The sequence below is a fragment of the Suncus etruscus genome, chromosome 3, assembly GCF_024139225.1.
Source record: "Suncus etruscus isolate mSunEtr1 chromosome 3, mSunEtr1.pri.cur, whole genome shotgun sequence".
Classification (NCBI taxonomy): domain Eukaryota; kingdom Metazoa; phylum Chordata; class Mammalia; order Eulipotyphla; family Soricidae; genus Suncus; species Suncus etruscus.
The window spans coordinates 99,165,919-99,193,586 of record NC_064850.1 but is presented as its reverse complement, the minus strand read 5'-3'; the positions used below and the strand labels follow the sequence as shown (position 1 = coordinate 99,193,586).

At 35.6% G+C, this 27,668-nt stretch overlaps 1 protein-coding gene across 1 annotated transcript in view; it reads right to left on the bottom strand.

Annotated features, from left to right (window-relative positions):
- Positions 1-27,668, bottom strand: part of MARCHF1 (membrane associated ring-CH-type finger 1) — a 355,296-nt gene that overhangs the window by 84,163 nt on the left and 243,465 nt on the right. Inside the window, exon 3 of the mRNA XM_049769479.1 lies at positions 11,185-11,264. Coding sequence (XP_049625436.1) covers positions 11,185-11,264 — 80 coding nt within the window. The remainder of the gene's footprint in view (positions 1-11,184; positions 11,265-27,668) is intronic.

The window sequence follows — 27,668 nt, the reverse complement described above, 5'->3', positions numbered from 1 at the left end:
TATTTATTTTTTGGTTTTTGGGCCACACCCGTTTGACGCTCAGGGGTTACTCCTGGCTATGTGCTCAGAAATCGCCCCTGGCTTGGGGGGACCATATGGGACGCCGGGGTTCCTTGGTAGCGCTTACAAGGCAGACACCTTATCTCTAGCGCCACCTTCCCGGCCCCAGGCAATTTATTTTGTTTGTTGTTTTGGTCTATGCCTGGCAACATTCAGGGGTTACTCCTGGCTCTGTGCTCAGAAATCGCTCCTGGCAGGCTAAGGGGGACCATAAGGGATGCTGGAATCGTACCCAGGTCTGTCCTGGGTAGGGCAAAAGCCCTACCACTGTACTATCTCTCAGCCCCCACCCCCCACTTTTTATTTTGTTGCTATTTTTAATATTATCAGACTGGCCCTACCACAGTACTATTTTTCAGCCCCCCCCCCCAGTTTTTTTTTTCTATTTCTAATATTGTCAGACTGACCAAAAATACACAGGATCACGTGCTAATTTTACATTTTAGACAAGTAAAATACTTCTAATTTTAATAGATCTCAATAAAAAAATATTTATTGCTTATATGAAATTAAATTTTACTGGATACTTGACCCTGCAATTAACCTGTATATCTAGGCTAACAAAAGGAAATATAATTTGTAGAGCTATATTTTTCCAAGTCTATCATTTCCTTTTATAGTTCTATTGCAAAAAAAGACATACTTATTTGCATTGCCATGGCAATTCTTCTACTTGGGGCTTTAGGTCAATTCTTTTCTACAATCCAAGGCATTTTAATACATTTTTCTCAGTTATCTGTCTCTTTAATTTCAGTAACTGAGTTTAAGGTTTCTCAAATTAAAATAATTAATAAATAGTCCCTAAATTAATCTCCTACTCCATTGACTACATTTTTTTCCTTCTCATATGCCAAAGCCCCCTCTCTTTTATTGCTGTTCTTTACATTTTATTTTCCTATTGACTTATTTTCCCTTTATAGTGTATTTAAATGTTGCTATTGCAACAGGTTCTTCATTTTCTGTTTATAACTATTCCACAGGACACTTGACTAATAGTTGAGGCTCTCTCATTTTTATATGTCAAAACACCTCTTTTGACCTCCAGACTTTTATTTATATCTGTCTCTGGTACATTTCTTTCTTGGATATTTATATTTTGCCTCAAAATATCATGATCATTGGCCCCTAAAACACCCATCTTTAAATATTCTTTTTTTTCTTTTTTGGTTTTTCGGGCCACACCCATTTGATGCTCAGGGGTTACTCCTGGCTAAGCGCTCAGAAATTGCCCCTGGCTTGGGGGGACCATATGGGACGCCGGGGGATCAAACCATGGTCCTTCCTTGGCTAGTGCTTGCAAGGTAGACACCTTACCTCTAGTGCCACCTCACCGGCCCCAAAATATTCTTAACACACAATGTTTAGTTCTATTTCAAAATATTTAAAAAATTATTAATTGTCATTATTTTCATTTGGAAAGTTGCTATCACTCATTTTTTTTCTCCTAGGATTTCCCTTCTAGGCTTTCCAATTGGTTTTCTCTGGTTTTATTATTACTTTTTCCGTCTGTCTATAAAAGTAGCCTAAGTGATCTTTCAAACACAAAAGTGTTAAAGTCACTCTTTTGCTTAGATGTCAACAAAAACATCCCCATTTCATTAGAACAACTCTGAATCACTACCCCCCCCCCCACCATGATTGGTTTATTTCCCTTCTCTAAGAGACCTCTCAGAAATCCACCCCTCTTTTGGTTCACATATATCTTAACATTAGAGTATATTGTCTCTTCTATTTCCCTGGATTATTCTAATTTCCTCTTTGGCTTTTTCAATGATCAATTTCTCAGGAAATCCTGCTTTGTTCCACTAAATGCAATATATTTCCATAGCTTTATTTATGGTTTTACAAAACTATATTTGATTTACCTTGTCAACTATAATAAAACTTCTTGGGAAAATACCACTACTGTATTTAAAAATTGTAAGATATTGCTTTGATGTAGATCAAATATTTAAGTTGTTCAAGGTATAATGATTAAGAATGAGTGTGGACATTAGATCTAATAAAAGTTTAGGGGGGTTCATGGTAAGCATAATTCTCTGAGAAATTCAGCTGCATTATAGAAAATGATTTGTTAATTTAATAAATGCTAGTGCTTTGTCACAAAGCATGATATTATTGCTCTTAAAAAGTAGCTCTTATAAACTCCTTAAGGATTATAAAATCTTTCGTAAAATGATTAAAATATGGGGCCAGAGTGGTGGCACAAGTGGTAAGGCATCTGTCTTGCCCACACTAGCCTAGGACTAACTGTGTGGTTTGATCCTCTGGCGTCCCATATGGTCCCCCAAGCTAGGAAGAATTTCTGAGTGCATAGCCTGGAGTAAACCCTGAGCATCAATGGGTGTGACCCCAAAACCAAACCCCCCCAAAATTATTAAAATATAGATAATGAAATGTGTTGTTCAACAATATGAAGTATGTCCTCTAATTCACATTCAACCCAAGGTAGACATAGAATATTACATATTATTATTATTATTTACCTTTAGGTTGCTTCTCTTAAAATAAATTACTGATGGAATTTACTATTCTTTATTGTTTGACCATACACCTTTTATCTTCAACTTGAGGTCTACAGACAGGTGGCAGTTCTCAGAAGTTTCTTGGTGGTAACCCCAATCCCCCCCCCCCACCAATATATGGCAGGTTAAATTGGTTCTCTGTTGTAAAACATTGCCATATATACCATCCAATTTCCATATTGTCTCAATTTGTTTCATCTCAGAATTTCTAATTACAAAGTCATTTCAAGATTTCTGTTTGAGCAGTTTCTACATGCTATAATTATTCTGAGAATCATGGAAGGCAACAGTGTGTTGTAAACCATGATTTCCATCTCCACTGACCTTATCCATAGGGAAGAAGAATTAGCATATGGAAGAGTATTAGAGAATAACTGAATACTAAATAACTATTGTTGGCTTTAAAGGCAATAAGAAATATAGGAAGAAAAGTAATAGAGTTGGATTAAATCATTCAGAGAAAACTCACTGAAGAGGATGAATATTGAAGCAAATCTAACATGAGTATTTGGAAGAGAAAAAGATCTTAAATTGTGGAATAGCTGCATTAGATGTTGGTTTAATTCTCAATTTTCTTCCATTTCTGTTTTGAATTTTTTCTCAATTATTCTGTAAATGTTTTTTGTGTGTTTAAATGTCCTTTTTCCAATTTAAAGGGTGCTACAGAAGTTTCAAATAGTCATGTTATAAATCTCTCTTTTCCACCACAAAATGTGGACCTAGCATAATACCTCATATTAAGGAGAGTATGTTGATGTGACCTAAGGCAAAGTACTTATAGTTTTGGTTTGTTTCTGGGAATCCATATGTGATTGCTTGAAGAGAACAATTCTCTTTCCTCTTCAATCATTGCTGATAAATGTGAGATTGAAGATATCACTGTGTACCTTGTGTCTCTTCCCTCTGTCAGAACAGAAACTCTTATATAGCTGGAGAAAATGAGAGCACATAGCCTTGGAAAGAGAATATGAGGGAACTACTATTTTATTTTATTTTATTTTATTTTATTTTATTTTATTTTATTTTATTTTATTTTATTTTATTTTATTTTGGTTTTTGGGTCACAGCCGATGATACTCAGGGTTTACTCCTGGCTATGTTTTCATAACTTGCTCCTTGCTTGCGGTACTATATGGGATGTCAGAGATAAAACTGAGGTCTGTCCTGGGTCAGCTGTATGCAAGACAAATGCCCTATCACTGTGATATCGCTCCAGCTCCTATATATTTTTTTTTGGAGTTTACCTGGATTTTATTTACATTTCTGGGTCAAATGCTGCTCTTTGTGTGTGACGTCACTTTAGTTGATTTTAAACAGTTTTATCCTTGACAGAATGGCAAGTCCTGAGTGAGAAAGGTGGAAAATTTATGGGTAGATGTAACGGTTGAAGAGTAAGTATGGACTTAAATGAGACAATAACAACACCAAAGAAGGGGCAGTTTAGAAGCAAAGTCTGAAGTAAAAAAATGATTGGAATTGGTTGGAAACTGAATATATCCAATGAAGAAAAAAATTAGAAATTCAGGGGACTTAGAGACTCACTGAAAGAAATGGGGGCAATTAGGATGAGGAAGTGGAAGAAAAGCAATAGCCAAATTATGATATCTGAGTTCCTAAGAGTCAATATTTTGTCAGTCTATGGTTTTAGTAAGATGACCCACACTACACTGGCATGCATGAGTGTAATATGGGAAATTAACCATGCTTTGTGTCAGCATTTAAAAGACAATGATAGGAAATTATAATTATGGGTCCCAAATCATCCTTTTGGTTTTCTTTTCTCTTTCTTCTTACTTGAAATGCAGTATTGTGGCACAGAGCAATACTTCCCCAAATGTAATCCTTGTACCAATAATAGATATTATCTGGAATTTTGAGAAATGTGAACTCGTGGCCCTTACCATAGAGTAAAAAAACAGCTACTCTGGAGTGGTGAAGCAATCTGTATTTTAACAAATATTACAGTTGCTGAAGTCACTGAAATTTGAAAACTTCTGTTGTATAACGTACCCGTTGAATCTATAATGTAGCACACAAAGCTAAGATTTCACATAGTATAAATAATTAATAATTAATTGCCTTTTATGTGGTCAGAGCAATAGCACCATGGTAAGGCATTTGCCTTGCATGCAGCTGACCCAGGATGGACTTAGGTTTGATCCCAGCATTCCATATGGTTTCCCAAGCCAGGAGAGATTTCTGAGCGCATTGCCAGGAGTAACCCCTGAGCATCACTAGGTGTGGCCCAAAAACAAACAAAAAAATTAATTTCCTTTGAAGCTAAACTTTCTCTCTATATATTCAAAAATAAAATTCTCAGTATGTATCTACTAGTATTCTCAGTATCTATCAGCAAGTGTTCAAGTGCTGTGGACACTGCAGTGATCAAATATGAAGCATTCATTCACAAAAATGTATTACAATCAAAATTACGCTATGCATTATTTATAGTGGCTAAGAGTCAGAAACAGCCTGAGTGACCATTGATAGGTGATTGGAAAAGGAAGATGTTGCCTATACACACACAGTGAATTACAACTCAGCTATAAAAGATGAAATGCTGTCTGTAGCAGTTCATGGATGAATTTGTAGAACATTATATTTATTGAAATAAGTCAGATGCAAAAAACAAATGCCATATGATTCCACCCACATGCTGTATACAGACAAAGCAAATATAACCTAGATAAAACAAAATAAACTTTTAGACTCTAGATCTAATTAGTAGTTACTAAAGAAAAGAAGGAAGTAAATCAGGACAAAATATACAAATGCATGAAGGATTTAATTTCACTTTTGGACTAATTGTGATATATATACACATACTGATGCAAGCCTGAAAATAATGATATAATATGACATTCCTTAATTTAAAACTTCAAGCATACATAGAGAGATAACTAGATAACTTAAAAGGCTAGCATACATTCCTTGTATCATTGTACCTTTGGCACTAGAAGATGCCCCATGCACCACCAGGAATGATCCCTGAACACTGATGAGTCTAGCCCTAATGCTAAAATAAAATAAAAGTTAAAACACATGCCAAATAAAGTAATGCTATAGGAGTGCCTTCTAGAGGTGTGGGTGTTCATGAGGAAGTCAGAGTGATGCCCCTTTAATTTTAGTTTTTACGTGTTTTGATTTTTAATTTTTTACTCTAAAATAATTGTTCTTTATATTTGGTTTACAATCTTTCTTTCAAATCCTCTTATAAAATATATTACATAATACACAAATTTACGTAATAACTATTTTCAATGAATATATGTTCTGTATAATTGTCAATAAACCTATAATTTTAAACAATAAAAAATGATTAAGAATTACTATGATGAATGGAAGATCGAGCAACATGAAGAAATTCTAGGTTTTGAAAGGAACAGGCCTGTACTCTATGAGTAAGTCCTTTCTGAGGATACGTGTCAAAGTAGGAGAAGTAATACAGACAGACCTTACAGAGGTTTGCATCTTATATTAAATTTTTTTGGTTTTCTGCTGAGTATAACTAAGGATCATTGGCAAGTTTAGTGTATGCTTTAGGATGGGCTAATTCTTACTTTGTTTTGTCTTTATATGTGTTCTTTTCAACCGAAAGAGTAAGCCCCTTCAATTGTACATAGATATGGGTGTAATACTATGGTGATTTAAATTCTCTGTAAGTTGTAATTGACTAAGATGGAAAAGTTCCTTGAGTAATGCCTGGAAGAGGGTGGAGAAAAGGGTAGGGTGTCTCCGTGTGGTCTAAACATTAGGAACAGAAAAAGGAGGAAGGTCTTGAGGGTTCCTTCTGCTTTGTGGTTGTGGCTCAGACTGATTCTGCCTCTGCACATTTGAAGCAGGCATGCAAATTCACAGGCAATGTTTATTGCTCTCACGGCTCATTCTTCTCCCCTATACAGAAGATCCCAATGTTCAGGCTATGCCCATCTGCAGACTTTTCATTGATACATGATTTTATTTAAATATTTCACTTACCCTTTGGGAATCACAGTCACCTCCTGAGAATGAAATTCTAATCTACATACCGTCTCTGGCCTTGAAAGTTTTTTCCACTTTAAAATATGTGTATGTGTGCTCTGCCCTCTGCCATTACATCCTGTTATTGGCAACTGTCTATGTGCAATTGCTTACTGTTGATCACTGTATAATTCAGGAATGCTTGAAAAATTACACAGAACCAGCCCTGACTGCTCTCTTGTGTAATAGTTAAATGCCTCTTACTGTCTGTTGTGCAGATGATCCTGCAGTGTCATTGTAACCACACATTGCCTGTATAAAATTGAAATAAAATCTTTTCCAGATCAACATGTCTGTGACCTCTTCTGCCTTTGACAATGATATCTATACCTAGTTTCTGAGTGTTTAGATCATTTATAGTTTCTTTGTCTTTAATGTTTTTGTTGTTGTTTTAGATCACACCAGCAATGTTCAGGGCTTACTCCTGGCTCTGTGCTCAGGGATCACCCCATGGGCTTAGGGAAATATATGGGATGCTTGGTATCAAAACCAGATTGGTAGCATGCAAAACAAATGCCCTATATACTACATTATTGTTCCAGCTCAGATGATTCCTTTGTCTTATGTTCCTAACAATCACAAGAACTCGAGCATTTCTATTTGCCTTAGAAGGAGAGTATTACATTTGTCCCTTTCTATATCCATTTATCATCTTACTCTTTATTACTGCAAAGTAGAATACTTTCATCACAACACAAATTGTGTTTTTGTTTTAGGATCTTTCTCCAGTATAACTTCAGGGACTCTGGGTACTCTGTCTATGCTATTATTTAACAAGCACATCTATAGCATATTCAGTACCAAGATGTATGTCAAGGTAGTCTGAAGGCACTATGGATTAAATAAAGCTTAAGCTCTTGGAGGATTATGTATGATCACCTGTTGATGCTAAAAGCCTTACTGCATACTGGGATTCCTCTTTGTAGAAGACTGGGGATTGAACCCAAACACACTCACCAAACATCTGAGCTATCTCTCTCTTCCCAAAAAATGTTTTAAAAAAGTTGTTATTAGCAAGATATGCAAATCTTTCCACTTAGACAAATTCACATGGAACTTATCAAAGAACAATGCCATTCTTTCACACTTCATGCTGTCTTGGTGTTTCCCATTAGATCCTGGTGGTGCCTGGAATTCCAATACCACATTTCTGCCAACCTAAATCCTACTTTTCTTAGTCACAGTCCAAACTCTCTACTGGTGACATCTCTTCTTTAAGTGTGCACTAAGAATATTGTTTCAACTATTAACTATTTTTCTTTTGTAAAATTTCTGCTATATTTTTGAATAGAATATCTCAAATTTTAGTTTTTTTTGGGTGTGTGTTCAAATTCTTCCAGTAGTTAATAGATTATATGAGGGAAGAATTAAGTATCTTGCTGCTAATAATTTTAGATTGGTAGATATGTTTGGATGATAACCCAGAGCATAATATAATAATTGGTCACTTAAATCTCACCTTCATGAGTACAAATCAATGTTTATACCCTTGCTTGATATGTTCTTCCTGCACAGCGCTTAAAAAGTTATATGAACCAATCACTGTGACTCTAATTATGAGCATTATTCCCTATTCCAATCGACACTTGCTCATCTACCATTAGATCTAAAACTAAATTTTCTGACTTTAATAAGCTTGAACTTAAGGTGAGTGTATCTGGAGAATGACAAGATGTGGTTTCAACTGAGGTAGGTCTTAGTCTAGAGTAAAAATAGTGTCATCCCATTCCCCAACATTTCAGCAATCTTATTCAGAAGATTATAAGAAACTCACATTAAATTAATTTAATGAAGTTCGTCTGTTTAAAGTCTCTTTGTGTGTTTTACATGGTCTACATATCTTTCCAATTTTACTGCTGCCACACAGACCTCCTCTTTTCCATACCATAGCCACAGTTAGTTTTCAGTTCTCTGTATTGCTAAGTCACCCTTGTCCAAGGCTTCCTCTCTTGGATACTCTTCCTTGTTCCTTTCCTTGATCAATACCTGTAATTCTTAGAAAACTATCTTAACACTTCTTAAAAGAAAGTGGTAAATTTTCTGATCTGGCAAAGTAGATACATTTTCTTTGTACACTAATATTTCTTATTATATTCTCATTCTCTTCTATTTTTTATAATCTCCATATAATATCAATTGTTCTTGCTTATTGTGAAAGTTTCTCCTACGTTCTTCTTAGCCTATAATCTCTAGTAGTAAAAGGCTCCACAATGTAAATTACTCTAATATTTTAATTGTCTGAAGTAAACGCTAATGCATAATAGATGTGTAAACAATGAGCTGAACAAGCACTTTATGAATAACAATATACAAAGCTTTTGGAGAAACAAACTACTCTATTATTACTTATATTCAGATTCCAATTCCTCTTTTCTGTATTAGGATCATGATTTGAATTATATAATCACATAAAATATACAACATGTAGTGTCACTTCAAATTGTTAAAAGTAAAGACCATATAGGAGTTAAGATAAATAAGATGAAACACACATACATACAAAAATTTCAAATCTCAAACAAGTCCAGGTAGAGTCTGAGTGATAGACCAAAACGAAGCCCTGGATTTGAGCCCAAGAAGTGACTGCTATCATCACTAGACCAACTCTGAACATGAGCTAGACACGGTCCCTGATGACTACTGAGTGTGTAACCAAACCAAACCAAATCAAAACCAACGTCATTTCCAACGGCTAATTTGCAATAAAAATTTAACTTGTTCCCAAACAGAATCAACAAATTCAAGTAATTAGATATAATAAAAATGTAGATATAGTAAAAATGTTGGTTTTGTTTAAAGTGTTCCCACTTGTTCATACTAGTATGATACTCTTGTAATTCTCTTAAACATTAAGTTATTATAAAATTATAGAGTTGGGATAAAAATGGTGAGAAAGCGGTCTCATAACTATGACATGCTTATAATCTATAACATTTTAATATATGATTATTAATCAATTAAGACTCTGTGGTCTTCTGGCCAGTAACCCCAGTGGTATGCCATGACCTGTACTCATACTTGCAATTTTGAATTACACTGCTGAGTTGGGCAACTAGAGAACAAATTATCACCAACTATAACATGGAAAATTTTTTTCTGGTCAAAACTCTGACTTTAAAATCCAAGCCTGGAAAAACTCAGTTCTAAAAGTTTACCAATTTTAATTAAAGAATCTAAGTTTCTCATACAATCATTTCTGTGTTTTCCATTGTTCACTATAGCTATAATGAATACAGACATTAACTAGTTTGGCAGGCCTTTAGCCAGGATAAATCACTGCTCAGTGTTAAGGAAGTGTAGGAGAACCTAAGATTCTATTCTGCAACTATGTTTAACCCCTTGAATAGATTCTCATTGTTATTCCTCATTCTTCTCACTCCTACCCTTGTTAGTATTAACACTTCATACTCAGTCAGGCAATAGTAATATAAATAAACTTATAAGTTTTGAAAGTAGAAGTGACATGTACATGCCAGTCATATGAAGCAGAACCATAACTGAATAACATTATCATTTTTGACAGTGACTGACCTGCACACTTTCAAATGATCAGAGTCATCATAGTTGGTGACAGGAGGCTCATGAATGCAGTTATTAGTCCATACATCTATGTATTTTCCACCTCTGTTATTCCCAGATTTCAATGCTATAATATGTTTCTGAAATTTATTTTTAATTTATTTTATTCAGGACTATGCCAGAGATGAGGATCTCTGTGGTAATTCTACTTTTTATTTTTGTTTGTTTGTTTGTTTTTTCATGTTAATTTTCAGATTTTTCACCTCTAAAGGTCCTCTTGGTAGGAAAAGACAGCCTTCATGGTACCTTGTGGTTTTTCCTGTGTGGGTAATTAAAGACCAAATCTCAAACTTAATTGGCTCAGGTTGAATTTTTTCTTTGAATATCAAATCAACTAACTCAATTTCACTTAGTGTGGAAGATTCATCCAAGTTTCTATATGATTTATTATGTGTTTTCCTTTTTCCTTGTGACTTTGGAAATTTAACTTGTGCTCTTTATTTTTTGCCTTGATTCAATGACACTCATCTCTGGAGGATGAATCTGAATAATCTATGTAAAACTAATTGCATCTGGGACTTGAGAATTAGAGCTTAATATTGTTTCTTCTCCCCTTTATTTGCTCTTCTGCATGGTCCCCTCTCTGAGAGTCCCTTCTTCTCTTAGGTCTTTGTTTAACAGATTTTTTTTTGGTCAGAGTTCTTCCTTGTATTAGCAACAGGAAAGAGGTGCTTTGCACAAATGTATCTTTGGAAATATCATGTGCAATGACAGAGCTAAACAAAGCAGGAAGCAAAAGATGGAAAATGGAAGTGGAGAGGGAAGCCATGGAAAAATAAATAAAGCAACAGAGAAAGAAAATGATGAACATGATACTATGGACCAGAAGTTGATAAAGAGTAACTGAAGCAAACACACGATAGAATAAACAGGCCAGTCTTTTATGACCATGAACAATATAAGGCAGAAACAAGAGCCAAGGAGATTTAGAATATAAAAAAAAGCAAACAAACCACAGACTTATACTCATGTCAAACAGGAGCACTCGCTGAGCACTTACCTGCAGATGTCCTGAGTAGATGGACAGACAGATAATCTTGACTGGCTCCTAGGTGCTGTTCCTGTTGTTGGGCTGCTCGCCTGGAGAAACAAGTTAGATAATTTGGCATCTTGGTTAAGATAATACATGGTCGAGATCTTGCTTTTTTTCCACATATTTAAAAAATTACAACAAACGTGGCTGCCGGTCATGTTGCTCACAACACAGCTCACAAAAAATACAGGAAGTTACTTTTTGCAAGAGTAAAACTGATTTGAGGAACTTGAAACATCTGAGATACTGCACTACTTTTGCTGTTGCTTCATTTATGAGAGAGGAAGGCCATGCCACAAGTTTCTATTCTATTTACTGTAAACATTTGAAAGGAATGGCTCAATTTGCCTGAAAACACACATATCTATAGATAAAGATGTGATTATCTATATGACAAGAATGATGACAATCTGGGAAGCTAAAACACAAATAGCCATTATTAAGCTGCCAACTGCTGCCTAGAATTAACAATACATGATATTGATACCATGATACAATATATCTGAAAACATTTTGTAATGTTTAAATGTATGTATCTATTAATATTTCATCCTTGAGTAAATAAAATCTATTCATCACATTATCTTTTATTACTTTTGTCCCTGTGACCAATCTGATCTTGAAAATAAGAGAGCTTGAAAATCTCTGATGACTAAAACAAAATTAAAGTAATTTTTTTAGTCCCTACATTTGAAATTCAGTATTTTCTTTATTTCATTGCTCTAACTTGTATTTAAAATCAAATCAAATCAATGAAAAGCTAAAATGTTTCAATAATTTACTATTTGTCTTTGTACTGTGCTTTTATCTGCTGTCTCTATTATCCTTGAAAAAAATCTCACCAGTGGGGGAAAATAGTTAACAGTTTCAAGTGACTGTTATGTAGTAAGTAATTTTATAGTGGTCTAAGTAAGTTTCATAATTTCATTTATTAATCCAGTAAATCTATGTGAAAAATATTGTAAATATTTTTGTTATAGATGAGGAAACAGATATTGGAGTTGCTTTCTAGTGTGAAGTGCTAGAGTACAGGCTTATGTGAAGAGTCTGAGTCCTCTTTTTGTCTTCTTATCCACTGAATGATATCAGTTTTTATATACCTATTTGCAAATTGAGAGACTGCAAACTGTGAGTCTTGGTTCAGACTTAGTTCAATCTAAAACTACAGAAAAACACACAATTTTACACCAAGAAAATAACAAAAGTAGAAAAAGTAGGGCCTGGGTTAAATCCTTATTACTTTAAAAATACAAACAACAACAAGGTGGGAAGATTAAACCTAAATTTTAAAATCACTAAAAATAAATTCTATTGTAGAGTTATACTGAAAAAATCGTGGGATCCAGAGATCCAGGAAAAGAAAATTTAAATGCACTCTTGTAGGGCAGAAACTCTTTCCAGTAGAGTTTTGTTATGCTAAAAAATAACACTTCCCCTACCCCACTCTAAAGGTGTCTATGTCCCAACCCTTGGAACTTGTGAAATGTTTCTATATATGGTAGGAAATGTGTTGAAAATTTGATCGTTAGAATATTGAGATAGGATTTTCCAGGGCGGGATTCAGAACATAAAAACCGGCCGGCAGACTGCTGCAGAAGCTGGATTCCCTGCTTGGGACATCAGGCGGGGAAAAGACACGAATCTAAGCCTGCGCAGAGGGGCCCAACTGTGAGTGTGAACTGTAAATATCTGTCTACTGTCCTCTTGTGTGAAACTCTTGGGAGTGGGGCAAAAGAGGCTCCATCAGAGCACGGCCGCTCCGCTTCGCTACGCGGCCGTGTGCTCCTTCTAAGAAAAGAACACCATTGCAACAATAAGAAAAAATCACAATAAGAACTGTGCTATATCAGAGAAGCAAGCATTTCTCTCTGGACTGTCTTCTCTGTTGCATGCTCGGGCCTAAGATTTGACCCAGTGTGAGGCTTCATCCACGGAGGACTCCCCTCCCTTAGAGGCAAGTCAGCCCATCCAGAAAGGGAGGAGCCAGAGGAGTGTGCTGCCTACATCATATAGACAATGAATACCACCACAACACGTAGAAAAACCCACAATACAAGTGTGACAATGGGGAAACAACGCAGGCCAGCATCAGAAATAGAGAATGAAGATGACAATTCTGAGGACCAGATAATGACTGAACAACTAATCAACCTCTCAGATAAGGACTTTAGACTAGCAATATGGAAGGTGCTCAACAGACTCCAAGAAACCATGGATCGAGTTGAACAGAACACTAATAAGAACCAAGAAAATATGAAGGCAGAAATGACAAAACTCCAAACTGAAATAACATGTCAACTAACAGGACTGAAAAAGTCAGTAAATGAAGTGAATGACAAAATGGATAAGCTCTGGGACAGGGTATCAGAAGCTGAGAATAGACTTGGTGCTGTGGAAGATGAGATACATAACAATTCCATACAGCAGGAGAGATTGGACAAAAAACTTAAAGCAAATGAGCAGACAACGGAAAAATTAGTCAAAGAATGGGAACAGATGAAAATAGAAGTCTATGATAAGATCAACAGAAACAACTTAAGAATCATTGGCGTCCCAGAGACCCAGGAAGAAAATTCCCAGGAAGAATCAATGGTCAAGAACATCATTAAAGAGAAACTTCCAGAGCTAAAGAATATAGGTGATCAAATCCTGCATGCTCGAAGAGTACCAACCAAAAGAGACCCCAGAAAAACCACCCCAAGACACATCCTAGTCACAATGACAAATCCCACAGATAGAGACAGAATTCTGAAAACAGCAAGATCAAAAGGGGAAATTACACTCAAGCAAGCATCCTTGAGATTTACAGCAGACCTGTCACCAGAAACACTCAATGCCAGAAAGCAGTGGTGGGATATTGTGACAAGACTGAATGAAATGAATGCTTCACCCAGAATACTATACCCAGCAAAACTCACTTTCCGGTTTGACGGAAGAATACATGGTTTCACTGACAAAAAGCAGCTCAGAAACTTTACAGACACAAAACCAGTCTTAAGAGAAAAACTGAAAGACCTAATTTAAGACAAGACTAACCAAAAGACACCAAATTTCGATATAAAGATGGCATTAAATCCCAGGACAATTCTTTCTCTCAACGTCAATGGTCTAAATTCACCAGTCAAGAGACACAGAGTGGCTAAATGGATCAAAAAACTCAATCCAACCTTCTGCTGCCTACAAGAAACACACCTGAATAGTCAGAACAAACATAGACTCAAAATAAAAGTCTGGAGAAAAATCATCCAAGCAAACAACACCCATAAAAAAGCTGGAGTGGCCATACTAATATCAGATAATGCAAACTTTATACTCAGGAAGGTTGTAAGGGACAAAGATGGACATTTTATATTAATCAAGGGGTATATAGAGCAGGAAGAATTCACTCTCCTAAACATATATGCACCAAATGAGGGGCCAGCAAAATATTTAATACAACTGTTGACAAATCTGAAAAATAATATCAATAACAACACAATAATTGTGGGGGACCTTAACACGGCTTTGTCAACACTGGATAGGTCAACCAGACTGAAACCCAACAAGAATATACTAGACCTGAGGAGAGAAATGGAAGAAAGAGGCCTAGTGGATATATATAGGACACTCCACCCCCAGAAACCTGGATACACATTCTTCTCCAATGTACATGGGACATTCTCCAGGATAGACTACATGCTGGCACATAAAACATATCTCCATAATATCAAGAGGATAGAAATTTTGCAGACTACCTTTGCTGACCACAAGGCTCTGAAATTATTTGTGAATTCCAAAGGGACTCAGAAGAAAAACATTAACACCTGGAAGTTAAACAGCCTCATACTCAATAACCAGTGGGTCCGAGATGAAATCAAGGAGGAAATCAAAAGGTTCCTGGAAACAAATGACAATAAAGACACAAACTATCAGAACTTATGGGACACAGCAAAAGCAGTACTGAGAGGAAAATTTATAGCTTTGCAAGCACACATCAGGAAGGAAGAAGGAGCTTACCTGAGTAGCTTAATGACACAGATAATAGAACTAGAAAGTGCTCAACAAAAGGACCCAAAAATAGGAAGACAGAAGGAAATAACAAAGCTGAGAGCAGAAATCAATGAAGTGGAAACCCAAAAAACAATCCGAAAGATCAACGAAAGCAGAAGTTGGTTCTTTGAAAAAATAAACAAGATTGATAGACCACTGGCAAACCTAACAAAGAAAGAGAGAGAGAGAAACTTGATAACTCGTATTAGGAATGAAAAAGGAGAGATCACTACTGATATGACAGAGATTCAAAGGGTAATCAGAAACTACTTTGAGAAACTCTACGCCACTAAAAATGAGAACCTGGAAGAAATGGATAAATTCTTGGACTCTTATAATCTTCCACGGTTGAAGGAAGAGGATGTAGCATATCTAAACACCCCCATCACCATTGATGAAATCAAAACGGTAATCAAAGGTCTGCCGAAAATCAAAAGCCCAGGCCCAGATGGATTCACTAATGAATTCTTTCAAACTTTCCAAGAGGAACTACTACCAATCCTGGCAAGACTCTTTCATGAAATTGAACAAACGGAAACACTTCCAAATAGCTTTTATGAAGCCAACATCACCTTGATACCTAAACCAGACAGAGATGCTACAAAAAAAGAAAATTACAGACCAATATCGCTGATGAATGCCGATGCAAAGATCTTCAACAAAATCCTGGCAAATAGGATTCAATGCCTCATTAAGAAGATCATCCACTACGATCAAGTAGGTTTCATCCCAGGAATGCAAGGCTGGTTTAACATCCGTAAATCCATCAACATCATACACAACATCAATAACAAGAAAAATAAAAACCACATGATCATATCAATAGATGCAGAGAAAGCATTTGATAAGGTCCAACACCCATTCTTGATCAAAACTCTCAGCAAGATGGGAATGGAAGGAACCTTTCTCAATCTAGTTGAAGCCATCTACCACAAGCCAATGGCAAATATTATCCTCAACGGAGAAAAACTAAAAGCCTTCCCTCTAAATTCTGGTACAAGACAAGGCTGTCCTCTCTCACCACTCCTATTCAACATAGCACTGGAAGTACTTGCTATAGCGATTAGGCAAGAAAAAGATATCAAGGGAATTCAGATAGGAAAGGAAGAAGTCAAGCTCTCACTGTTTGCAGATGACATGATACTCTACTTAGAAAACCCTAAAGACTCCACCAAAAAGCTTCTAGAAACAATAGACTCATATAGCAAGGTGGCAGGCTACAAAATTAACACACAAAAATCAATGGCCTTTCTATACACCAATAGCAATAAGGAAGAAATGGACATTTAGAAAACAATCCCATTCACAATAGTGCCACACAAACTCAAATATCTTGGAATCAACTTGACTAAAAATGTGAAGGACCTATACAAAGAAAACTATAAAACTCTGCTCCAAGAAATAAGAGAGGACACGCGGAAATGGAAACGCATACCCTGCTCGTGGATTGGCAGGATTAACATCATCAAAATGGCAATATTCCCCAAGGCATTATACAGATTTAATGCTATCCCTCTAAAGATACCCATGACATTCTTCAAAGAAGTGGATCAGGCACTTTTGAAATTCATTTGGAACAATAAACACCCTCGAATAGCTAAAGCAATCATTGGGAAAAAGAATATGGGAGGAATTACTTTCCCCAACTTTAAACTGTACTACAAAGCAATAGTTATCAAAACAGCATGGTATTGGAATAAGGACAGGCCCTCAGATCAGTGGAATAGACTTGAATACTCAGAAAATGTTCCCCAGACATACAACCACCTAATTTTCGATAAAGGAGCAGGAAACCCTAAATGGAGCAGGGAAAGCCTCTTCAACAAGTGGTGTTGGCACAATTGGATAGCCGCTTGCAAAAAATTGAATGTAGACCCCCAGCTATCATCATGCACGAAGGTGAAATCCAAATGGATTAAAGACCTCGATATCAGCCCCAAAACCATAAGATATATAGAACAGCACATAGGCAAGACACTCCAGGACATTACAGGCATCTTCAAGGAGGAAACTGCACTCTCCAAGCAAGTGAAAGCAGAGATTAACAGATGGGAATATATTAAGCTGAGAAGTTTCTGCACCTCAAAGGAAATAGTGCCCAGGATATAAGAGCCACCCACTGAGTGGGAGAAACTATTCACCCAATACCCATCAGATAAGGGGCTAATCTCCAAAATATACAAGGCACTGACAGAACTTTACAAGAAAAAAACATCTAATCCCATCAAAAAATGGGGAGAAGAAATGAACAGACACTTTGACAAAGAAGAAATACAAATGGCCAAAAGACACATGAAAAAATGCTCCACATCACTAATCATCAGGGAGATGCAAATCAAAACAACGATGAGATACCACCTCACACCACAGAGAATGGCACACATCACAAAGAATGAGAACAAACAGTGTTGGCGGGGATGTGGAGAGAAAGGAACTCTTATCCACTGCTGGTGGGAATGCCGTCTAGTTCAACCTTTATGGAAAGCGATATGGAGATTCCTTCAAAAACTGGAAATCGAGCTCCCATATGATCCAGCTATACCACTCCTAGGAATATACCCTAGGAACACAAAAATACAGTACAAAAACCCCTTCCTTACACCTATATTCATTGCAGCACTATTTACCATAGCAAGACTCTGGAAACAACCAAGATGCCCTTCAACAGATGAATGGCTAAAGAAACTGTGGTACATATACACAATGGAATATTATGCAGCTGTCAGGAGAGATGAAGTCATGAAATTTTCCTATACATGGATGTATACGGAATCTATTATGCTGAGTGAAATAAGTCAGAGAGAGAGAAAAAAACGCAGAATGGTCTCACTCATCTATGGGTTTTAAGAGAAATGAAAGACATTCTTGCAATAATAATTTCCAGACACAAAAGTGAAAAGAGCTGGATGTTCCAGCTCACCATAGGAAGCTCACCACAAAGAGTGATGAGTTTAGTTAGAGAAATAACTACATTTTGAATTTTCCTTATAATGAAAATGTATGAGGGAAATGGAGAGCCTGTTTAGAGTACAGGCGGGGGTTGGGTGGGTAGGAGGGAGACTTGGATATTGGTGATGGGAATGTTGCACTGGTGATGGGTGGTGTTCTTTACATGACTGAAACCCAAAAACAATCATGTATGTAATAAGGTGTTTAAATAAAAAAATAAAAATTAAAAAAAAAAAAAAGAATATTGAGATAGGAAGGTTATCTTGGATTTTCTTGACAGGCCCAACCAATGTAGTCAAGATTCTTATAAAGGACAAGCAAGAAAATTAGAGAATTAGAATTAATTAGAGAATTAATTAGAGAATTAGAGCGATATGAAGGAAAATAAGAAAAGAAGATCCATAATTCAGACTTTGAAGATGAAGGAAAAAAAGTGTAAATCAAAAAATGCCATTGGTCTGGAAAAATACAGAGGCTGGAAAAAGCTAGAAAATGTGTTATTTGTCTAGAACAGCATTTCTTAATTAAGGTTAAGGTTGGGGGAAAGGAGCAATTCAGTTCTCTGAGTCTCTAGTTATATTTCAAGAAGCCCACAAGTGAAAATTGTACAAATAGGCAAAATTACAAAAGGACGTTAGGGGACAACCTACCGGGCAAGAATAAAGGTGGAGGGAGGGCAGGTATAGAAATAGAAAAGATTAAAAAACAAGGCTAGGTTTTCCAAAGTGGGCAATACTGCCCCCTGGTGAATGTAAATAATATAGGCCCAAGAGTAGTCAGTTGCGATTGGAGGACACTTTCTGTGTGCTTAAAGAAGGTAGATTTATTTCCATTGGGGCTTGAGTTTGTTTTATGTTTGTTTGTATGTTTGTTTTAGGACCATATCTGACAGTGCTCAGGGCTTACTTCTAAATATGTGCTAAATTATCACTCCTGGCAGGCTCCTGGGACCAAATGGAATTACAGGAACTGAAAATTGTACTGTCTAGCCCAAAGTAATGTTTTTCTTCTAAAAACATAAAGGTAGGTCAGTTGAGTTTAGCAAACTATGCCCAAGAACCTCCTAAAAGGATGCAGTCAACTGAAATCTTGATTTAGGACCAGGAAGACCCATGTTTGACTTCTGACCTCCCTAACTATATGATTTATTAAGGTTATTTTAAGTCAAATGTTTATGGGAATTTGTCCCACATATTCTAGTTCTATATGTAATACAAGAGGTTACATTTATATAATATTTTTTTTTACATTTAGATAATTAAAGGCAAGTGGGAGTTATTAAGAAAATATTACGGATATCCTAGATAGAAGAAACATTATGCACTAGGAGGATGGCATTCTCAACATGTTCAAATAATCTGATATTTTTTTATTTTTAATTTTAATCTGATATTTTTATTATTTATTTGCGGCCATACCTGGAGGTCTTTTGGAAACCAAGTTTTGGCTAAGAGTTGAATGCAACCCGTTGATTACATGCAAAATAAGTGCTTTAACTCTTGCACTATTTCTCTGTATACTTTTGATACTATGTTTTAGTTTATCCTGTCAATTTATGAACATTTAATATCTATAAAATATTGTTTGTTTTTGGGTCCCAGTCAGCTGTTTTCAGGGCATATTTCTGGATCTGAGCACAGGGATAACTCTTGGCAGGGCATGGGAACCACATGCAGTGAAAGGGATCCAACTCAGGTTCTTTACTTGCTGTACTCTCTTTCCAGCCCTATTCTTAACATATTTATGAATTCTTTAAAACTAAAAAAAAATTTTGTCACATGCAGGAGTGCTTAGGACTTGGGGCTCTGTACTCAGGGATCACTCCTGGAAAGGCTCAGGGGACTATATGGGATGTTGGGTAACAAAATCGGGTTGGTCACATACAAAGCAAGTGTCTTGCCCACTGTACTATATCTCCAGGCCCTACTTTTTAAATTCCATGATAGTTTTGTTAAGACAGTTACAATAGTGTTAAAGTATATGTATTAATATGTAATGTTAATACATTACCATCACATAAACACCCATGATCTACCATCACTATTCCTAAGTTACCTGTTTTATGAAATTTTTATGAGAAATTCTAAACTCTCCTTAAAGATTAGGAAAATCTTGATTCACCAGTCATATTTGACTATTACTCTCAATATTTGTAAAAAAGAAAAGAGAGAGAACACAAGCTCTCACTTCAACTATATTTGTCTTTATCTAGTGGAGCTATTTATCAGGTTTGGGTAAAATACATATCTGCATTCTAATCATGAAGAATTATATTTCATTATATTGCATAATTTTTATATACATCCATTGAATTAGGAGGGAGCTACTTATAACAGTAATAAATAAAACCAATGTGGAAGTTTGTTAGTCATTCTTGTCTGTGTGAGTGTGAGTGTGAGTGTGTGTGTGTGTGTGTGTGTGTGTGAGAGAGAGAGAGAGAGAGAGAGAGAGAGAGAGAGAGAGAGAGAGAGAGAGAGAGAGAGAGAGAAGAGAGAGAGAGAGATCCCTAAGTACTGGTCAGTGATTTTTGGCCTTTTACTGCTTAGCCACAACAGTTTTGGGATGGGGATGGCACCAAAAACATACAATATCAGGAATAAGAATCCAAGGAATTCACATATCAAACACACATTCTAGTCCTTTGAACTATTTTCTCAGTCTCTATTATCCTTTTCAAAACAAAGCAATAAAGTCTCAAAAGGACCTCAATAATTATTTCCCTAGTTTAATTCATATTTCTGTGCAAATGAGTCAAAGCATCATAAACTGGAGTTGAATAGCAAAGTGATTCTAGTAGTTTAATTTAGACTTTGACTTAGTTGGCTATAAGAAAATATAAAAATCTTGTGTAGGGGCGGGAGTTGGGGGCAAGTAGTAGGGCATTTGCCTTGCATGCGCTAATCTAGGATGGACCACAGTTTGGTTCCCCCATATCCCATATGGTCCCCCAAGCTAGGAGTGATTTCTGAGCTCATAGCCAGGAGTAACCCCTGAATGTCACCAGGTGTGGCCCAAAAACAAAACAACAACAAAAAAATCTTGTGTAAATTCAAACATGCTAACATTCATCTCAACAATACTTTGAAATATATGTAAGAGATAAACTATTCGTTTTCATTTGTTTAGGAAAATGTCAGTATTTCATTTGAACAGTGTTTCAGATTTAACTTTATAAGGTTCAACTAACTTTATTTTAAATGTTATTATCAATTTAAGGATTTTTTTTTTTTTTTTTTTAGTTTTTGTTTTTTGGGTTATACCCAGCGACACTCAGGCCTTACTTCTGGCTCTGCACCAGAAATCGATCCTTGCAGGCTCAGGGGACCATATGGAATACTGGAAATTGAACCACCTTCCACCCTGGGTTGACTGCTTGCAAGGCAAACACCCTACCTCTGTGCTATTGCTTTGGCCCCAATTTAAGGTTATTTTTATCAAGTTTTCATTATAGCACCATTTTCATGCTGTTTTAATAAGTAGAGAGTTGAATTAGTTAATCGATAAATTTATTTGTTTTTGAAGTGTGAGGGATTGAATTGTCGGCCTCACATAAGTAAGGCAAGTGATAAACAGTGGAATATTATGCAGCCATCAGGAGATATGAAGTCATGAAAATTTCCTATACATGAATGTACATGGAATCTATTATGCTGAGTAAAATAAGTCAGAGAGAGACACACACACAGAATAGTCTTACTCATCTAAGGTTTTAAGAAAAATTATAGGCATTATTGTAATAATGCCCAGAGAAAAGAAATGAGGGATGGAAGGACCAGCTCACAATATGAAGCTTACCACAAGGAGTGAGAGAACTAGAATGCCTGTCCCAAGGGGGGTGAGGGAGGGCATTGGTGGTGGAAATGTTCCACTGGGGAAGGGGTGTTCTGTTTATGACTGAAATCCTCAACCACAATCATGCTTGTAATCATGGTGCTTAAATAAAGATTTTATAAAAAACAAAAAAAGTAAGGCAAGTGAATTACCACTAGACTACATTCGGGACCCTAACAAATTCTTAAACTGAGAAATTTATCCACAATTTTTGAGGACTATAAAAAACATGTTATCAAAGACAGTGTCATACCTGCTGGGGTGTTTTGTAATTGTTAACATCAGGTTTTAATGATTCTTAGATGCTATAGAAAGTTTTTAGAGTTGCTACATAAAGAATCATTGTGGAGATGGTGAAAATTTAGATGGTCAAAATTTGTAAAAGAGTTATAACCCAGAAATCATGTAAATACAGGTAGTTATAATTCATACTATGAGAAATATGAATAAAGCATGTTACAATACCAAAAAAATGAAAGTCAGTTTTTGGGAGTGGTTTTTGGAAACATAACAAGACATGAGAAATGTAACACAGAGAAAGGGTAATTGTCTTTTAAGGTTGTTTGGATATTCTGGGGATACCTGGGCATGAATCTAGTTTATGAACCCTGGAAGAAATTCTTGAAGTGAACAATATTCTCAGTATCTATTCATTAATATTTTCATAATAAAGCAATAATGTTTCAGTGTGTTGTATTATAATTAATAAAATTCAAAGTATGATGAACAATATAATAAACATCCTTGCAAGTTAACGAGTGTCAAAACAAACTCTTTGAAGAGGTAAATGCAGGGATGTTGAAAAAGGAATAATCACAATAAGGCAAATTTTATTATCTTTCACGTCTGAGTGAATTTTACTCTGGAAAAGAATTTATTTATAAACAAATACAGATCATTCAAAATGTATCTTTCTTAAGGAAAATTTTTTGGCTTACCAGGATATAAGACCAAGTAGTTTATCATCCTTAAATATTTTGAAGTATTTGATTCCTAAGGAATCTTCAAATAATTCATATCAAATACTAGTTCAAATGTGCTTAGGCTGCTAAAATAGATGCTGTCAAAAATCTATATTTTATCCTTGGCTCCTCTTAAAATTTAAATATAGGCCAACAGCTTAGTACTTGAGTGCCAGGCTCTTTAGAGTTTTCTGTTCTGTGTTTTAATCTGATGCCACATATTCTAACTTAGATGCACATAGGCACAGTTTATAAAGATGAGATGAATTCGACTCCTTCAGGCCAACTCTTGTACCAAAGAGAGTAAATAAATGTCCCTCCATTTTCATTTTCTCAGAAGGCTATTGGAGGTCACCTCCAGAATTTCTTCAGGGTCTCAAGCAGGATTCATGCCTAGGTATCCCCAGCTCATCCACACAACTTTAAAGGCATTTACACTTTCTCGGTCTTACTTTTCTCAAGTCTTGTTCTATTTTTTGTAATCACATATCACATCTGAAAAAATTAGTTTCTAATATCCAATGAAAACAGTCTAAATTAAGACTTCTGCAATCTCTAAGTTGATCAATCTCTTTGCTTAATCAACTCCAGCTTATGTCAGTTTTGATTCATTTACATGGTAAACATAAATTAAAACCCAATAACGTAATAAATACTGTGGTTAATCTGGGGAATAAAATAAAAACAAAAAACAGATGGCATTCTGAATGAGCTTCTTTTTAGTGGAGAGAGATGTAAATGAACAGGCAATTTTAGTGCAGTCTTGTGTAGCCTGATTACTGAATCCAGTAATGTGAGTTCTAATGAAGGGCACTTAATATAGAACAAGGCAGAAATCTGAAGCATCCCACAAGAGGTGACACGTATACTGAGCGGGTGCAAAATGGGAGAGGGAAGTCCAGAGTCGGGAGGGGGGAGTGTTTAAGAGCATCTATCAAATAAAACATTGCTTGTTCTGGAAACTGTGAACGTTTTGTGAAGGAAAGGTCTTTGTTAGGATAGAAGAAAATATATTTCCTAAATGCTACAATAAATTCTTTGGGTTGTATTCTGAAATGAGCAATTAACAGATATTAATCAGCAAAATGACATAAATAAATTTGGTCACTAGAAAGCTTACATTGGCAGTCTGGAAGATTCAGAAATGACTCTAGGCAGAAAGTCACTATACACACAATGCCACAGAGACTGAGGAAAAGACTAATTTAAGAGATACTATCCTATCAAGAGGTTGTGTTAGTGTGAAATATGATAAAAATTTTCATAAAAATAAACTGGAAAAAGCAATGCGGGAAAATAGCTAGAAAAATTATTGAAAAAGCTAGTTCACTAATAGAAAATTATTAAAGTATTTTCCACATACCAAAACTCATTAAAATAAACAATAATTAGAAGTATATGTGGGTATCAAAGGAAGAATTAAATCATTAAACCATTATAATCAGCATCTCTGATTTCTCTGCAATTAACATTTTTTTATTATTTTTTAACTTATTACAATATTGTATTGTATTTGCATACAATATTTACATACATACAATATTGTATGCAAATCAGTAGGAAATGAGTAGGTCATCAAATGATGTGGAGGAAGTGGCAAAATGGATCAAAAAGATAAATCCAGTATTTTGCTACCTACAAGAAACACACCTGAATAGTCAGAACAAACATCGACTCAAAATCAAAGGCTTGAAGAAAATCATCCAAGTAAACAACACCCTTAAAAAGCTGAGTGGCCATATTAATATCAGATAACACAAACTTTAGACTCAGAAAAGTTGTAAGGGACAAAGATGGACACTTTATACAAATAGAGGGATATGTGCAACAGGAAGAAATCACACTAATAAACATATACACAATCAATGAGATACCAGCAAAATATCTAATACAATTACTGACAAATTTGAAAGAGTACATTAATAATAACACAATAATTTTAGGAGACCTCAACATGGCCCTTTCAACACTTGATAGGTCAACCAGACTAAAACTCAACAAAAATATACTAGCTCTGAAAAGAGAAATGGAAGAATGAAGCCTAGAAGATATGTATAGTACACTCCATCCCCAGAAACCTGGATACACATTCTTCTCCAATGTACATGGGTCATTCTCCAGATTGACCACATGCTGGCACATAAAACGTACCTTCATAAAATGAAGAGGACAGAAATTTTGCAGGCTACCTTCGCTGACCACAAGGTTATGAAATTATATGTGAAATACAAAGGGATACAAAAGAAAAATGTTAACACCTGGAAATTAAACAGCCTACTATTGAACAACCAGTGGGTCCAAGATGAAATCAAAGAGGAAATCAAAACTTTCCTAGAAACAAATAACAATGAAAACACAAACTATCAGAATCTATGGGACACAGCAAAAGCAGTCCTGAGAGGAAAATTTATAGCTTTGCAAGCACACATCAGGAAGGAAGAAAGGGCATACCTCAATAGCCTAATGATGCAGCTTATAAAATTAGAAAATTATCCAAAAAAGGAACCAAAAATAGGTAGAAGAAGAAAATAACAAAGCTTAGAGCAGAAATCAATGAAGTGGAAACCCAAAAAGCAGAAGTTGATTTTTTTTAAAAAAATAAACAAGATTGATAGACAATTGGAAAAACTCACAAAGAAAGAGAGAGAAACTTGATAGCCCATATTAGAAATGAAAAGGGGGAAATCACTACAGATATTGCAGAGATTCAAAGGATAATCAGAACTACTTGAGAAACTCTATGCCATGAAACATGAGAACCTGGAAGAAATGGCTAAATTCTTAGACTCTTACAATCTTCCATGGTTGAATAAGTAAGATGTAGCATATCTAAATACCCCCATCACTATTGAAGAAAATAAAATGGTAATTAAATGTTTGCCCAAAAACTAAAGCCCAGGCCCAGATGGATTCACTAATGAATTCTTTCAAAATTTTCAAAAGGAACTACTACCAATCCTGGCCAGGCTCTTTCATGAAATTGAAAAAACGGGAACACTTCCACAGAGCTTTTATGAAGCCAAAATCACCTTGAAACCCAAACCAGACAGAGATGCTGCCAAAATATAAAATTACTTTTTTACATTATTATAAAAAAGAAAAAGAAGAAATAAAAAAAGAAAGAAAGAAAAAGAAAAAAATATCAAGGGTATCCAGGTAGGGAAAGAAGAAGTCAAGCACTCACTATTTGCAGATGACATGATACTATATTTAGAAAACCCTAAGGACTCTGACAAAAATCTTCTAGGAACAATAGATTTATATAGCAAAGTGGCAAAAAGGTTACAAAATTAATACGCAAAAATCAATGGCTTTCTTATACACCAATAATTTTAGAAAAAATGGACATTTTAAAAACAAATCCATTCACATTAGTACCACACAAACTCCAATATCTTAAAGTCAACTAAAGAAGCATAGGACCTATACAAAGAAAACTACAAAATCCTGCTTCAAGAAATAAGAGTGGAAACAAGGAAATGGAGACACATACCCTGCTCAGGGATTGGGAGAATTAATATCATTAAAATGGCAATACTCCCCAAAGCATTGTACAAATTTAATGAAATCCCTCTAATGATACCCATGACATTCTTCATAAAAGTGGACCAAACACTCCTGAAATTCATTTGGAGCAATAAACACCATTGAATAGCCAAAGCAATCCTTGGGAAAAGGTATATGAGAGGCATTACTTCCCCCAATTTTAAATTGTACTACAAAGCAATAGTTATTAAAACAGCATGGTATTGGAATAAAGACAGATACTCAGATCAGTGGAATATACTTGAGTATTCAGAGAGTGTTACCCAGGCATACAATCAACTAATCTTTGATAAAGGGACAAAAAATCTAAAATGAAGCAAGGAAAGCTCAACCAACAGGTGGTGTTCGCACAACTGGTTAAACACTTGCAAAAAAGCGAATTCATACCCTATCTTACACCATGCACAAAGGTCAAGTCCAAATGGATTAAAGACCTTGAAATCAGGCCTGATACCATTAGGTATATAGAACAACATGTAGGTAAAACACTCCCTAACATTGAGACTAAACGCATCTTCAAGGTTGAAACAACACTTTCCAAACTACTGGAAGCAGAGACAAACAATGGAAATATATTAAGATAAAAAGCTTCTGCACGTCAAAGAAAATAAAAAAAAAAGCCACCCACAGAATGGGAGAAAATATTCACCCAATCCCCATCAGATAAGGGGCTAATATACAAAATATACAAGGTACTAACAGAACTTAACTCCCATCAAAAATAGGGAGATTAAATTAATAGACACTTCCTCAAAGAAGAAATACAAATGGTCAAAAACATAAAAAATGCTCAACATCACTAATCATCAAAGAGATGCGAATGAAAACAACTATAAGGTACCATCTCATGCCACAGAGATTGGAACACATCACAAAGAATGAGAAAAAGCAGTGCTGGCAGGGATGTGGAGAGAAAGGAACTCTTATCCACTGCTGGTGAGAATGCCATCTAGTCCAGCCTTTATGGAAAGCAATATGAAGATTCCTCCAAAACCTGGAAATTGAGCTCCCATACAATCCAGCTATACCACTCTTAGGGTTATACCCTAGGAACAGAAAAATACAATACAAAAATTCCTTCCTCACATCTATATTCATCGCAGCACTATTTACAATAGCCAGTCTCTGGAAACA